This window comes from Tympanuchus pallidicinctus, unplaced genomic scaffold, assembly GCF_026119805.1.
Source record: "Tympanuchus pallidicinctus isolate F22 unplaced genomic scaffold, pur_lepc_1.0 scaffold8, whole genome shotgun sequence".
In the NCBI taxonomy this organism is placed as follows: domain Eukaryota; kingdom Metazoa; phylum Chordata; class Aves; order Galliformes; family Phasianidae; genus Tympanuchus; species Tympanuchus pallidicinctus.
The window spans coordinates 19,337,625-19,353,538 of record NW_026294802.1 but is presented as its reverse complement, the minus strand read 5'-3'; the positions used below and the strand labels follow the sequence as shown (position 1 = coordinate 19,353,538).

The 15,914-nt window shown below is 38.5% G+C and overlaps 1 protein-coding gene across 1 annotated transcript in view; it reads left to right on the top strand.

Annotated features, from left to right (window-relative positions):
- PLXNC1 (plexin C1) overlaps positions 1-15,914 on the top strand; it is a 68,252-nt gene that overhangs the window by 12,110 nt on the left and 40,228 nt on the right. The window contains exons 3-9 of the mRNA XM_052667362.1: positions 1,241-1,375; positions 3,403-3,503; positions 8,211-8,325; positions 9,329-9,473; positions 12,442-12,511; positions 13,844-13,919; positions 14,039-14,095. Of these exons, the coding sequence (XP_052523322.1) occupies positions 1,241-1,375; positions 3,403-3,503; positions 8,211-8,325; positions 9,329-9,473; positions 12,442-12,511; positions 13,844-13,919; positions 14,039-14,095 (699 nt within the window). The remainder of the gene's footprint in view (positions 1-1,240; positions 1,376-3,402; positions 3,504-8,210; positions 8,326-9,328; positions 9,474-12,441; positions 12,512-13,843; positions 13,920-14,038; positions 14,096-15,914) is intronic.

Sequence of the window (15,914 nt, the reverse complement as noted above, 5' to 3'; positions counted from 1 at the left end):
CACATTTTATAGCCCCTGACTGGAAGGTTTGTGTCCTGTGGTTGTCTCTGAGCTTAGAAGTCCTCCGTCAGATAACCCAGCTGAATGATAATAATGGAAAAGGTCCTGTAAGGATCATGTACTTTTAAAGGAGCATTCGCTCTCTTTCTGAATGCCTTAACATTTTCCAGTGGAAATACTCAATATTGGTGGATTTGAGGATCACTGGAAGGCAGCACATTTATTGGTTTGTTGGCCTGTGTCATGTGAATAGCTGTCCATTAGAAAGTTCAAGGCCCATTTTGCCTTGGTTTCTGAATAATTGACCTAGATAGTTTAAATCAGTCACGCAGAAATGAAAGTCATCTCACCTTACTCTCAAACTTCTTAACCATTGAGCAAAACATCATTTATGCTTTAATTTCTTCTGAGTTTTGCTAAAATGGGCATTTCCTGTCTATGTTGCAAAGGATGGCTTTTTTATGGTGTTTTTTTGTTTTGTTTTGTTTTTTCATGCTGTTGAAAAAGCTTTTGTCCATTTGATAAAACTGTGCTTTTGATATTGAAAAATAAAATCAAAGTCTTTCATGTCTCCTTAGCACAGTGAAGACAGTGAATACTACTCTATTTAGTCATGTTTATGGAAAAAAAAACACCTTGTATTTGTGTTAGTATGCTTATTAACTTGCAAATGAAAGTTTTTGTGATCTCTGAGTCTCTTGAATTTGGTGGTCCAGGGTGATAGAAAACTACAGTTGGGCAAGATATGATGTAACACCACCTTATATGTATACCCAGAAAAGTCACAAAGAAACTTCTGTCAAATTACTAGCATAGAACCACATTTACATTTTGGGTGCCTCGACGTTCCTTTTTTTCAGAAGAATAGTACTCTTCTCCACTCATAGAAGTATTTAACACAATATAACTCTGAGATATAGGTGTCTCTTCCATATTCAGTTTCTGCACCAATCATGAACATACTCAATGAGCGGGATGTTTCATACACTAAAGCAGTAGAAGGTTGCATGCAAAATTTTATATCTGCTATGTATGTTCCAGAAATTCTTGTTCTGATGGTCTTTTCCTCTTTCTTTCTGCAGCGCGAGAGCCAGTGCAGCACATGAACTGTATCAGGGCACAGTAAATCATCTCAGAGATCTCTGATGTTGTTAGTGAAAGAACAGAAATTAGATTTTGGATTAAAATACTAACACGCCGATAAGGGGGTTTGTGAATAATTTCCTCTCATGTTTTTTAGGCTATTCTTAATGAGGATATGAAATCTAATTGCCCAGAGATTTTGTACGAAATTGAGGAAGAAACCTCTATTTTTCCCAAACTTCGACTTGATCCAGTAGATAGTAACTACATCTATCTGTTCTCTGCCAATAAGGTAAGCACAGCACTAAAAAAATAAATAAGTTCAAATAAAAACTGCTGCTTTAAGGATTTCTGCCATTTATAGATGAAGTATCGGTTTGGGTCAGTCAGAGTCCAAACCGTAACATCCACTCTGCAGTTACCAGCTTTATGCTTAAGATCGGGTTATGCTCTCTAAGTTTTGGTTGCACTTCTGCAGAGCTTAGAAGAGCTTCTGTTTCCATGGTGCTGCCCACTCTTGCTCTGATCCAGCAAGGCCCTTAATCCCTTGATTATTTTATGTCATTCAGTCAAGAGAGTCAATTTTTTTTTCTTTTTTTTCCTGGAGTCTGGCATTATACAGAATCGAGCGTGAAGGTAGCACACAAAACTAGATTCTATGGAGACGGTTCCTCTGAAGTAGTGATCCAGGTATTGGTAGGCTAGAGCTTGTTATTCAGTTGGGGATTTTCTGATGTGGAGAAATCTCTTAATTTGAGAGATGGCTTTGAATTTTTAGTCCTGAAGTCAGTAATAAAGTTGTCATCATCTTCAGGTAGGCCTAGACTTTACAAATGAGTGAACAGACAAACAGACAAACAAAAGAACAACTCCACAATTAGAACTGATTAACAAGGTGAGGCTGAGCAATCCTGTAAGCTTCTGCACATGGGTACCCACTTCAGAGGCACATCTTAAGCTAAGAGCAGCTCACAGTAACCCACACAGTTGTTGCAGCATGTCCTGCAGCAGGGCTGCTGAGAATTAACTCAGCAAGCTCCATTGTCTCACCAGTAGTTGGGAAAATGTCAGGAAAAACATGAGGGCCATCTGAGCAGGATGGGATTTTACCCCAGCACATGGCTACTTTATTTACATTAAGATCACTTCTCCAGCAGCAAACATAAATAATAGCCTGCCATCTGAGGGAGTGGGTAAGTTGGTGGGAGAACTCTTGACTGATACAAACCACATATCACATGCGCAGAAACCTTCAAGATTTCAGTCAAAAATATGTAAACATGTCAATATTCAAGGGAAAGGCTTCCATTTTCTTAGGCACTGGTGAAAGAGCAACTTGATAAAGAGGAACAATAGTTTTTAGGAGTACATGCTTCTCTAGTTATCTCCTGTAGCTTAAATGAGACATCTACGCTGTGTTTTCTGTTTTTAATTGCTAGTTGTTTAAGATGCTGGTTAGTTTCTGAGCATATTATTTCACACATCTGCAGGTAAATTGAATTTTACAATTTGTGGTTGGAAGAAAGTAAATACCGATATGCATACCTGCTACATATCCTTGTTTCTGTTCACAAAACATAGGAACTTACAAATTTGTAAACAAATGGCTTGAATCAGGAATATTTTTCTTATTAATACTATTAATTAACATTGTTATTAATAACATTATTGTATTTGTAAACAGCTTTCTCTTTTTCTTTTTCCTTTCCTTTTCTGAAAATGGCTGACTAGGATATTCAAGCTGAATGTACAAGTATAGATACATACAATATAGCCACAATTATCTATATTTGCTTATTGAAATAGCATTTGCTTGCATGCATGCTGACTAGTTGCATGCGCTTGTTCCGGTGTGCACATGCAGTTACCTGACATGTTGATGTAAACACAGAAGCATTTTGTTTTGCGCATGCATTTTGAATGCACCTTCATCAGTCATTTAAAAATTTCAGTTTTGATGAGAGGAAAACTATGCTGTTAAGCAGAGCATTGTTCATAAAATAAGCCTCCTTTCTATTGTTCCCTGTAACTCACTATGCTGATCAGACTTTCCTGCATTACTCTGTCCATGCTGGCCTTTGAGTAGTAGAACCAAATTGTCATTGTCAGAGGAGTTTCACCATCTGATGGCAAAATGCAGCGTGTGTAAAATAGGCCACACATTTCTATCCAAAGGTCTTCTGACAGAGGGAAGTCCATAAGGAAACTTCTCTGAAGGGATCGTGCTTGACTGATGTCAGAATTTTTATGGTAACCCTCAATTTTCTTGTTTCTGGAGGCTATTTTAATTCAGTGTATTATTGCATTCTTTGGTTTTAGGTGAGAAGAATACCAGTTGCAAATTGTGGTAGATATGTTTCCGAGCAAGAATGCTTATCTGCAAAGGATCCCTACTGTGGGTGGTGTTCTTTGAATCAAAGGTATTTTCTGGTGTTTTAGCCTTGCATATAAAAGCAATGCATTATTACTCAGTGTACATTTTTGCAGGCTTGGGGATATTCAGCATAAAGATTGTATCTACTGAATTTTTATGAAATCAATCATTGCCATAAATGTGAGATGCTTCATTGTAATGTGAAAAGGAATTGTGCACCTTTTAATGCAGGTGTTAGCCCTCAGATTTTTGAGTTCTACTCATAAAATGTATGTTAAGCTAAAAAGAAGAAATATTCTGTTTTTACAATTGATTGAGGGGTAAAACTGTCCTTGAAGCATCTTAAAAGGGAGTCACTTGCATTGGAGAACAGGGGAAGGATGCTCAGTTGCCTTCAGTATTCATAGTGCTTTGGAATCACTGCTTTTCATTTAGGCTAGAGGAGAATTAGTTTCTAAACGCTTAATCCTTGCATCTGAGTGATTAGTTTTGCTGCTTTCTTTGAATCAAGTTTGAAAGCTATTGCATGTCTTTGGCCTGGATTTAAGGAGCTCCTGGGTCTTTGAGCCTAGTGTTGACAGCTGCAACCCTCATCAGGCTCCATCTTAAATTTAAACAGGCCTTTTGTTCTCCCTGCTTTACTGTGTGACTCTTCAAGAATTTCATTTTTCTCCTAGTTAAAATCTCTCAGCTTGTTTTCATCACATACATACTGGTGGCAGGTTATACTTGCCTGTTCTGTTGCCCACTTTGCTTTGGCTTCAGTAGGGTTTCTTCATCCCTCACATTTATCTTCTCACTGTTTTTGTGAAAACAGTCCCCTTCTTCACTTTCATTTTGCAGCACTGAAACAGCTAACTTCACTAAGCTCCTTTAAAATAAGACACTGCTTTCTTTAACTCTGTTGAAGTTCACCCTCTGTGAAGTTTTTGTGCATCCTTTTCAAATAAGGATGGCCAAAGCTATCAAATTAATCCAAAGGAGATTTCAACTGTACGTTGCTCAGCGGTCTTCAATCCCTCCCAGTCTGTCCAGGAAGCACCTTACTTAGTGTGTCCTGGGATCACAAATGTCTTTCATGACTGCATCACATTGATGGGCCACATTCATCCATGCTCAAATAAAGCCCCCAGGCCCTTCTCTTTCTCTGTTTTCTTTCCAGCTGATGAGTTTCCAGTCTATAGCACATATGGGTTGTGAGATTTTTATTGCTCTAGGTACATGTTCTTGTACTTCATGCTTCGAAATGTCATCCTGTTTCAAAGTTATCCAAGCTTTTCTGTGTGATAGTCTCACCCTACTCTGCACGGTAATGTTCCCAACATCATCAGATGCTATCAGTATAAAACTTCTTTTTATACCAGTTCACCACTGGTTAAAACATTAAAGAAAACTGATTGTGAGATTGATTTGTTTTACCACGTTACCATGGTTTTGCTGAAAATCTGCTCCTTTGCATTTCTAAAGGTGGTTATCAGAAGAGAGTTGGTGTTTATTCTGTAGTGTTTGGGTTTGGTTTTTTTTTTTTCCAAAATCTCTTTCTCTCTTTTGCTACCGTGTTAGACTGTATAAATTACAGTGTTAAGCTTTTCAGGCTTTTAGTTATCTTATAAAGATAACAGTTATCAGTCAGTAAATCCCCTTCTTATGAGGGAAATCACCGTAAGTTTCCACCTAGTTGAAACAGAAATAATTTGAAGAAAAAATTGATTACTGTCATGTGATTCCTCTTCAACACCTATATATTTTCTTCATTGTTAGCACTTAGCATCATTAAATGCCTGTTTTTTTGGAGGGAGGTCTGATTTTATCAATGTCCATGCATGTCCATTAAAGCAATATATTACATAATAATTTTTTTTTAAGACATTGTGAACTCAATCCAGTATTTTGATGAAAAATACACATATCTTATTATAAGTGAAAACAAAATGCAACAAAATGTTACTACTCTGTTTCTACTCTGTCTTCCATAGGGACAAATATATACATACTCCCCTTTTCCCTTAACATCATTCAAAACAATTAGTCATAGAACAGTGTGATTTCTCTTAATGTTTATGTATTTTCTAGATGAACCATATTTATCCAAATTATGTTACGGTTATTCCAGTAGAAGGCACTGATGTTTTACATGTATTTTCAATATGGAAATAAGACAATATGTCTATGTGTGCCTGAAATTTGATCCTGAAGTTTACGGGGGTGTCGAAAGCAGAAAGTGCCCCTTTGTCTCCCATGGAAGTTTTTAAGAGTCCTTCTCCCTAAATTTGCTCTCTTTTCCCAGTTAATTAATTAACCTCACCCTTTGCTTTGTGTCTTGTCTTGCTGCTGTGGCTAATGCTCTTCTGTGTTGTAAAGGGCCTGATCCAGTCTGACTTTCCAGGGAAAAAGGAGTCCAGAATCTTTCAGCTACATTTGCTGCATTCATATTTTCACTTTCTTAGTAGCTATCTGAATTCGTATGTTACTTTTCAGAACCATACTTACATTCGTTACAGTGTGCTTGCAAACAGTATATGTTGTCTCAAAATAGGGGTATAACAAAACAGTTTTACCCTTAGTGAGGGAAATTCACTCACTCTTTACTCTTTGCTTCTACAAAGCAATTGTTAAAGTTTGTGATGAGAGACATCAGATCCTCTACTTCCCCGTGTGGCTGTTTCCTATGAAATGACCATTCTCCTTTGTACATTGTTTAAATGTTAAAGAGCATAATGTTTAGGGAATGTTTAGAGCATAAAAACAAATTTTCCCTGACATGAAGACAAGTACAGTCCTTGGTAAAAAATGATAGTACATTTTTGCCATGAAGCTCCTAAGTTCTTCATTGTAGATGAGAGAAACGGGCTCACTGCTAATGTTGCTCTGGTGGTCTAAGAATATAAGTATCTTTGTCCTAGGACAGTTTTGAACATTCAGCTTTATCAACCGTTTTCTTATTTAATATTTTAGTATTAATGTTACTGAAACGCATGTCTTTATTTAGTGTCAAGTATGACAAGCATGTTGCCTTGTATGTTCAAGGGTGTGATTTTCAGCCTATCAAAAACTGTTGGATGTCTCCAGTTGCCAGTCATGTTGCCAGTTAGACTTATTTAACTACATACAGCTGAGCATTGGGTTTATGGGCATCTGTTGATGACAGATCCCATCCATCCTTTGTGATTCTAAAACAGTGCTGATGGATCCTTGCGATCTCAGTAAGGTGAAGAAAGACCTAAATGAGACTGAAATTTGCACTGGTTAAGTCAGTTTGAAATATGTCAGACATACTCTCAATTTCTGATAGTGTAGTTATGATCTGAATGTATTCAGATGCAAAGCTCCACAAAGTTCTTAGCAGTTTCCTCAGTTAGACCACAAAGGAAGTGACCTTGTGTTTAAATGCATTACTGTTGCCAACGTCTTGATTTAAAGAGAAGATGGCTTTATGGCTTGTATGGTTTGTTGGGTTATTTTGGGCATTTTCAGAAGTGATAGATTTTTTTTTTAAGCTCTTTCATGTGTTTTCCTTCTGGAGAGCAACCACATTGCCACAAAGTATATTTATGCAGTGAGCTCCTGGTGGAAAGACTGTATCAAGGTCCGTGTGTTTCAAGAATGTCCACATTCCTAATTTTTAGCAAAAGAATAGTTCCCTAAGGCACATGTCACTGTTACGTGATTGAAGCTAAGCATACTTCTACTTTTGTAGAAAAGTGCTGTTATTAAAACATTAATATTAAATACTGCTTCTATTTATGAATATTCACTTTTAACATTAAGATTCATGCATTTAGAAATAACTTTACTTGCTTGCTTTAGAAGATTACTTGAAGTTAATCCATGAATTGTTCATTAGCTGTTCACACCAGGTAGTATTTTAAGGATTCATTTCTCAGACTCAGTGATCATCCATCTAATTTGTATGTCAACGTCCTCCATTCCTTATTGTGTTTTTTCGTTTGTGTAATATTTATAATACTTATATATCCTGGTGTTTCCTCACTGTTTCTTAATTTTGTGCTGTTGTATAGTTTCTTCATCCTACGACTTGGCATCTGTAACATTTTCATTTCCTTTTTGCTATCCTACTTCTGAAATTAATTTTATTATTGAAGAATGAGATATATTTTTTGAATTACCTTTTCAAAACAGGTGTTTATAATCAAAAGCAAAGATTGCTATTCATATCAGTGGACAACAGAGGTGACTGGAAAGAATGATTAATTCATCTCAGCTTTACATTCAAAGTGTGGTTCCACATCTGAGCTTCACCCCCATCTCCTGTTATTTACATTGGAGAGAAACAGCAGCTTTCATAAAGTGGTTCATTTCATTTTTGCATTAATGTCTAAAATAGGTTAGGATAACTTGACCCTGAAAGAGCATATTTCTCTCCATTGAGTGTAGAGGGAAATGGGGGAGGTCAGATTCAGAGCTGTACAATGAAGTAGTCAAAATTCGGGGTAATGAAGTCTGTCCCTGACTACCAAGTCTGTTGTTACTTGCCAAGCATCTAACATTAGCCTGAGTCCCATTGACTTAATTAGGTCCCTAGAGCATATATCAATGCATTGTAATTTATTTCGATAAGCAGAAGATTTCACTGATTGTTTCCCTGGAGCTTTTTGCAATTATAACCATATTCCCTGTAAAAAATCAATAGTGTTCCTGTAAAAAATCAATAGCATACTAAATAAGTTGAAGTACAGTGTCTGAAATCAAAGCCACCATAAGGAAGCTAGTATAATCTTATGTATAATTTTAGGTGCACATTAAAAGAAAATTGTACACGTTCAAACAGCACAAAGGGTTGGCTTAGCATTTCACATGCACCTGATAAAGATCTGAAAATCCTGCTAAGGTTCCCTGCCAAAAATCAGGTATGTACACCCAGTTTTATGCATGTTTGTTTACTGTGACTTAAAATGTGTCATGTTATTACTTATTGCAGCTTCCCTTCTTTTGACATGATGTTCCATACGTTAATCCCTCTTACCTCAACAATTGGCAAATGTATTGGAAAACTCTGTAAGTTGAATATGTAGATCAGACAGATGTTCTCTTCCTCTCCTATAAAATATATCTTGAAGCAACATCTTCATGATGTTGTCTCAAAAATTTGCTCTACTGACTAAGACAACTTTTCCATTATATCACTGTGTTAGTTATTTTCATATTTCCAGTGACTATGTATTGAGTTCATTATGTAAGTTCTGAGCTTTGTAACAAGTTATTAAACATTCACTGGGACACACAGGCTAGCACAAATGCGCCTTTTAAGTGCTTGATATTAGTATTTGCTCAGTATCTGTTCTCAGCAAACATAGCCTTGAGTATTTGATTATCAAGTCTTGTGACTGGCCACTTAATCTGCATGGTATTGTTTCTGGTTTCCTGATTGAATGCATTAATGTGCTCACATTTGTAAAGCACTCTCAGCCAGAAACAAAGAATAATTAATTACGAGACAAATTCTGTTTCATAATTAAGTGCATTTTAGGTATGGATGCAAATGTTGGCTCTCTGTGAGGATTTGTAATTCTTACTCAAATATTTTGAAGGAACTGTAACAGCATGTAATACTGCTACAGCAAAATTCTTGTTTTAAAATCCAAAATAGTCTAGATTGCTCCCCTCACATTCATTAGAGATCCATTTAATTTGTGCAAGTAAGCAATGCTGTTCGTTTCTGGACTCTTTGTATTGTTTTTCCAGTTGGGAGAGGTCTTCTCCTTTGAGAAGATGTCTAATGAATTGTCTGCTGCTGAATAAAAGATTATATTTCTACATTTCATAGTTTGAAATTTTCTGTAGAGGCAAGGGGGCTATTTAACAACTATTACAAAATATCTATTGAATGCTTATGTTCTTATCGTTTTATAGATTTCTGTGTCTGCAAGTATAAGCAAAATTCTTACTTCCTGTATAATAAAAACTGTAAAACCTATTGAAATGCCTCATGAAAATGTAGTGCTGGAAAACTCATCCTGTGTCTGCAATCTCGCTACTCCAGTGATACTGGATCATGGTATGTCTTAATATTACATTTATTTTATACTTATTTGCTGTCATTATTATTTATGTATTTATTACTGAAGAGAACTGTGCATAAATACAGATCTTAGAACAGTAAGTAATACTTTATATTAAATGTCATTAAAAAATTATTCCTATTTTGTCAAGTGATTTTGAGTATACTTACAGTACTCTTGATCATTAACAATTTGTTATTATGAAGTTCTCTCTAGGAGTAATAAAGCACATTAACCTGTTACTAGAAGCAGCTTCTTCAAATCAGCCTATAGCAGTGCAGTGTCTCAGCCTTGGGGCCTACATTTACATGATGCAGTTAGCAGATATGTAAGGAAACTTAGGGAAGCTGCAAGGCCAGTCAAGCTGGCTGGAGCCATGGAAGCAGTGCTGGTGCAATGCTCTGCTTTGACAGATTAACCCATTTTAGCCCTTCTCTCACCTGCAAGCTGAATTTGTTTTCAAACCAAGCTGTACCAGCATAAATACAAGGAAAATCTCAGTGTGAATATCTGTATAAAAAATAATCTCAACATTCAGTGAACTCTTTCAACCTAATTTAGACACTTGTGAGAAAGTGATTTTCTTCTAAAAGAGCAATTTCACTGATGTATTGGTCTGTGTCTGACTGAATTTCTTTAATCTTTCTAAGTTATTGGTTGAATCCATTTGCACTCATTCTTTTGCTACACTGCTCGCAAGTTGTTCTCAAAATTAGAGACCTGATCTGTACTGGATGCATGAATCATGTGATCTGTTTTGTGCATTTTGTGGGTATCTTGTCCTGGAGAAACTGGCTGCTCATAGCTTAGACAGGCGTACAGTTCTGTGGGTGAAGAACTGTCTGATGGCTGGGCTCAGAGTCACAGTGAACACAGTTCAGTTCCTTGGGCAGCTGGTCACAGGTGGCATTCCCAGGACTCAGTCTCAGGGCCAGTTTTGTTTAATAATTTAGGACAGGAAGGCTCTGCAGAGGGATCTGTATAAGCCAAATCAATGGGCCAAATCTGGCCACATGGCATCCAACCAGGCTCAGTGCTAGGTGATGCATGTGGCTCATAAAAACTCCATGCAGTGGTGTGGGCTGGAAAGGTGCCCAGCAGAAAAGGGCCTGGGGGTGTTAGATGACAGCAGTGTGCCCAGGTGGCCAAGAAGGCCAATGGCATCCTGGCCTGCATCAGAAATAGCAAGGCCAGCAGGACTAGGGAGGTGATTGTGACATTGTACACAGCGCTGATGAGACTGCAGCTTGAGTACTGTGTTCAGGCTTTGGCCCCTTGCTACAAGGAGGATATTGAATTGTTAGAGTATGAGCACACAAGAGCCGTGCAGCTGCTGAAGGGACTAAAAAAGGGACTTACGAGGAGTGGCTGAGGGGAATGGGGCTGTTCAGTCTGCAGATGTTGATGGGACACCTCTTCACTGTCTACAGCCACCAGAAAGGAGGTTGCAGGGAGGTTGAAAGGAGGGAAGGAGGGAAGGAAGAAAGGAAGCAAAGTAGGGAGGGAGGTAGGGGGAGGGACTTGGAAATACTTGCTATTCGGTACAGTCTGGTGGATTTCAAAGGTCAGCCCAGGTCATGCAGAAAGCAATGTTTGTTTTCCATAAATTTCAATATAGACAAAATCAGGAAATCATTTTTGACAGTATTCTTTCTAAAGTGTTTAAATAAACTTAGAAGAAAGCGTTGCCAGACACTGATAAAATTCAAGCTTTTACTTATTACCCCCATTAAAATATTGCATTTTAGTAGCTCATGGTTTGAGCTCTCATACGATGAACAGGAAAGTCATTCAGTCAATTTTGTGCCCAGCAGACATCTCTGCAGACATGTAGATTTCTGAAGATAAAAATGGTGGAGGATTTCAAAGTGTCTGTACATGCTCATCTACATCTTCAATTACTGAAATAACTTTAAAGTCAGACGCTTTGCTTTCCATTTAGCAAGGTATTTAAGCACACCAACAGTCCCAAGGGTTGTTTCTAACAAGCTGTCAGGTGGCCTGTGCAGTAAGTGCCCAAGTGCCATGCTGGCATGTGGAGCCAGGAGATACCACTTATTTAGCAATTTAAATGTAGCCAAAGCTGGTTTTCATCTGAACAAGCCAGCCTGTGATAAAGGCAAAGCTTTCTCTACCTTTGCAAGGTGGATATACTTGAAATCTGTGTAGCTTTCCTGTATTAAAAAGCTATCCTGCTTCTTAGCATAGGAAAGCTAGGAAGGTCTGCACACGTGGGTTTCATTTGATCTCAGACACTCATTCATTTTGCAGACGTACACATCTGCAGGCACACAGATGAAAGAGACCATGGCTTAAGTGGTATATATCTAACTCTGTTTTTCGATGTGGTATTCTGCTCATGGGAGAAGATCCTCTTTCATTCCACAGCTGCCAGTGAATTGTCGGTATAGTAATTACTAGCTGAAATAATAGCAAATTGACTCATGCAATCATAAAAGATTTAAATAGGATGAAAATTGCTACTGCATAGATTACAAAAGAAGACTCTAAACCCAAGTGAGACAGAAAGAGATAGAAGTACAGTATGTCAGGGTCTCCTGCATTTGAACAGTCTGTTCTGTTGTACTGGAAATCTTGAATTCAGGGTCTGGCTGTGCCACAGGTATACTGTGTGTTCTTCAGGAGATGATTTTATATCCTTATTTTGTGGTGACACTTCCTTATCTGTATCTTGTCAATAACATTACTTGTCTGTATCATGCATAGGTGGCATATAGCTCAATTAATGAGTGTGCGTAGCGTTTGAATAACTTCGCAGAAGGGCGCTATGGAAGGACAAAATCTAGTTATTTTTATTAGACAAAAATGTGAGGAATATGTTTATGAGGGATAGTGGGTACCACGTAGAGAACAACTGAATGCATGCAAGTCTTCAGATCAGTTATTTTTTAACAAGTATTTCTTGTAATATTCAGCATTTGTCTAACAGTCACATTTTTCCAGATTGTCTGGTCCTTGAAGCGTCGCTGTCCTCAAGCTCTTGGAATATCACAGAAACATTTCAGTTGGAAAAGTAAGAACCTGCTTCCTACTGCAGTTCTTTAGGAGGTTTATGTGTTTGCACTGGAAGTGTGACTGTTCTTTTTTTGTTATTAAGGAAATACGTTTCATTAAAGATAGCTGAATCCCTTTTCTTGGCCGATTTCCTCCTTCTCCTCTTTTTTGATTGCCTTTAGAAAGGTACTTCTTCTGATGACTCTTTTATTTAATGGGACTCTAGCAGCTGTAGGAGAGGTATTACAATGAGTGAATGACTGAGTGCCTGAGGAGATAATAAAGGATGTCATAATGACATTAAAATCCTTTTTGTTCTTGTGAAAAAGGTGCCTCTGGTACTCAGGATAAGACCTAGGTCAGAGAAATCAAGAGAATCTGTGAAAGTCACCTTATGAAGCTGTTCTTTAACTGAACAGGACATGATTCAAATGTGGTACAAGGATAGCACAAATACGTTTTAACAAGAAAAAAAGCATCTAATCTGCTAACAATAACAAATACCTGTTGTTCTGTACATATATGTACTTTTTTCTTTTTCAGAGCCAAAGTCATTGTTGAGAGCTTGCAATAGAACAATGCAATTGTTCTCTGCCCAGTACATGGCCAAAACCTTTATGATACGTGGTTGTTAAAATCTAGGTCTGACTAACAGATACTCCAGGTAGCTCTAGTATTTCCTTTCAGAACACCTCTCTCCTTTATGAGGAGGCTAATTCATAGGCAACTTGGCATGAGACTGAACTCCTGCTTTTTGGGAAGTAGCACATTGCTGCCTGGTCCCTGGAGCAACATAGAGAAGGAACTATTTTCCTCTAAGGCACAGCATTTCCCAGCATGGATGGAGCTGAGAAGAGCATGCTGCTCTTGGCCATCCTCTGTGCTGATCAATGCATCAGATATGAGCTGGTCTCCAACGGGGCTATTTTTTGGTAAGGAGAGGCAACAATAAATAAGAAATACTTGCTAACACTTATGCACACAGAGTAGAAGTTTGGGAAGTTTGCCCTATTCGGGATGGAATGTACTAACTGGCCACTTACATATCAGAGAAGATCAGAGCAAAATAAAATATAATGCTCTGCCTGCTTCTTGCTTTTCAGAAGTATATGACTTTCAGCGTCTTAGCACAGACTCTATTTCATACTAAATTTGTCCTCAGAATAAGCAGAACAGAACAGTAGGTTTGGAGGGTAGACTCAGGTTATGTTCTACATATTTCATTACATGCTTGCTGGGTTTTTCTCTTGGATTTGTGCATTTTTTCTGTCACTCGAAATTTCACATTCATGACTGAATCTAGATTTGAGTCCCTTCATCTTACAAAATCTCTTGTTCTGTGTATTAACAGCTGTTCACGGTGCATACACGACGGTGAGTGTGCCAGCTGTAAGTGGACACGTGTCTCTCCTGCCACTGCCTGCCAGGTGAAGTTTGTTGAGGAGGCCTGGAATCCCCTGTGATACCTTTTTGCTGTATTGTTTACATCTGAGCAATACTCTCTCTCTTTCTTGTCCTGACATGGAGAAATGCTGATTTTTTTCAGGATATTTGCAGTGTCCAAAATGCTTCCAAGGATATCACCACAGCCCAGAAATCAGAGGTTAGTCAGCATTTCGAGATCAACATTATTGAAGTACTGTGGGCGGGGGGAGAAATTTTTGCAAAATGAGAGGACTTTGCAGAGGAATTCGGTTGTGGATGAAGAACATAGAAAAGTAATGTGTTTCTTGGATTAAAACTGTTTTTCTTAGTGCTTGGTTGATGTTTAAAGGTACCAGCAAAGTTTTGGGTTTCAGATCCAGGCATTGAGATAGTAAGCACCGCAAAAGTCACATGCCTACCTCTAGATGCAGTATTTGCAGAATCACTTAAATTCCATGTTTGTTATGTTTAGGCACTCCACAAAAGCTTGTGGGTAGACTGAAGATGGAACTAACCTCCATCTATCCCACTCAAGCTGGATCACCGGAATGGAAATGTTACTGGTGGCACAGTGCCTGTCTGAATCTGGTTGTTCAGTTCTCTCCTGAAATCATTAAGACTGTGTGAACTTACTCTTTTTTCCTCATAGAACAGCCTGTTAACCACAAGGTTATCTCTTTATTCTTTATGGTCAAGTGGTTGGTTTTTTTACATAAAACTGTGCAATCTTGTCATCCATGGTTGCTTATGACATGCAGATATTAGGAGAGGAATGAGTAGTGAAGAAAAATTTGATTGATGAGTAACTACATAGAGATTTGCTCCCTACCCGTTTTGGTTTCTGCTTTACTGTGAATGATAGCATGGTTGGTATAAATAGGCACTGTGTTCTTATCTCTAAATGTTTCATTAGAACTATACAAACTTTTACCTGTGAAGACAGGAATTACCTCCTAAATCCGGCCATTCAGCTGAGGCCTTAAACAATATCACAAAATTTGTTTTATTTTCCACAGAGAAGAGGGTGATTTCAATACTTGTGCTTCTGAACATTAATATTCTGGATTTGGTGTGCATACAAAGCATTATTGCTGGTGAAAGAACAGAGGAAATTCTTTGCTCTGCTTCCAAGAGCATTAATTTGACATTGGTAAATAGTTGGACTTCTTTGGGAGATGGCTTTCTTTCACATGTCTTATCTGGAAAAGACAGTGATGGACAAGGCTGTGAAAGCACTACAGGCAGCCCCAAGACAGATGTTTATTTAGACATGATTGATCCTTTCAGAGGGCTTGAAATTGCATTTGAAATCCTGTTTTCCTTTGACTACTGGGGCTTTAAGAAGAACATATTGGAGGGTCAAGAAAGAGGATTTGTGTCTTCCCACAACCCCAGCACAGCATTTGCATTAATACATTTATTTTGGTGATGGGAGCTCCAGCCCTCCTCCTGTTTCCAGCTGCTGGTTTCCATGCCTGCGCCCTCCTCCCCTTGCACCACAACAACAGCAGGAGTGATTGTGCACGTGCATTTGACAGGGGAACTGATTTGGCTGGAAATCAATGTTTTCTTTCAGCAGATTGTTTTTCAGCTGGGTCGGCTGCATGATCCATGTCTCTGTGTGGCCTCGAAGTCCTATGCCAGCTCTGTTGAAGGAATGCAGGGACAGGCATGAGCTCCCCGGGGAGGCAGAGGCTGATTAAACCAGGCCATTGCCAAGCATCTCACTGTGACCTGCAGCCGCACTAACCGCAGCTCTGAGGATGTGGCTGTCACTGTTTACACAGCCCCAGGGAAGCGCCGTGCTGTCCGGGCCAGGGCGAGGTCTCCAAGTTCAGAGCTCTATTGGAGCTGACAGGGTGATGCTGATTTACATCACCTGAGGACCTGCTGCACCCTTTCTTTGTGCCTCTCTTTCATCACCATGGCATCAGTGTGCCTCACAACTTCTGGCTTTTATAAATGACTTTCTGCCTCTGCTGTTTCCTTTCCTCATA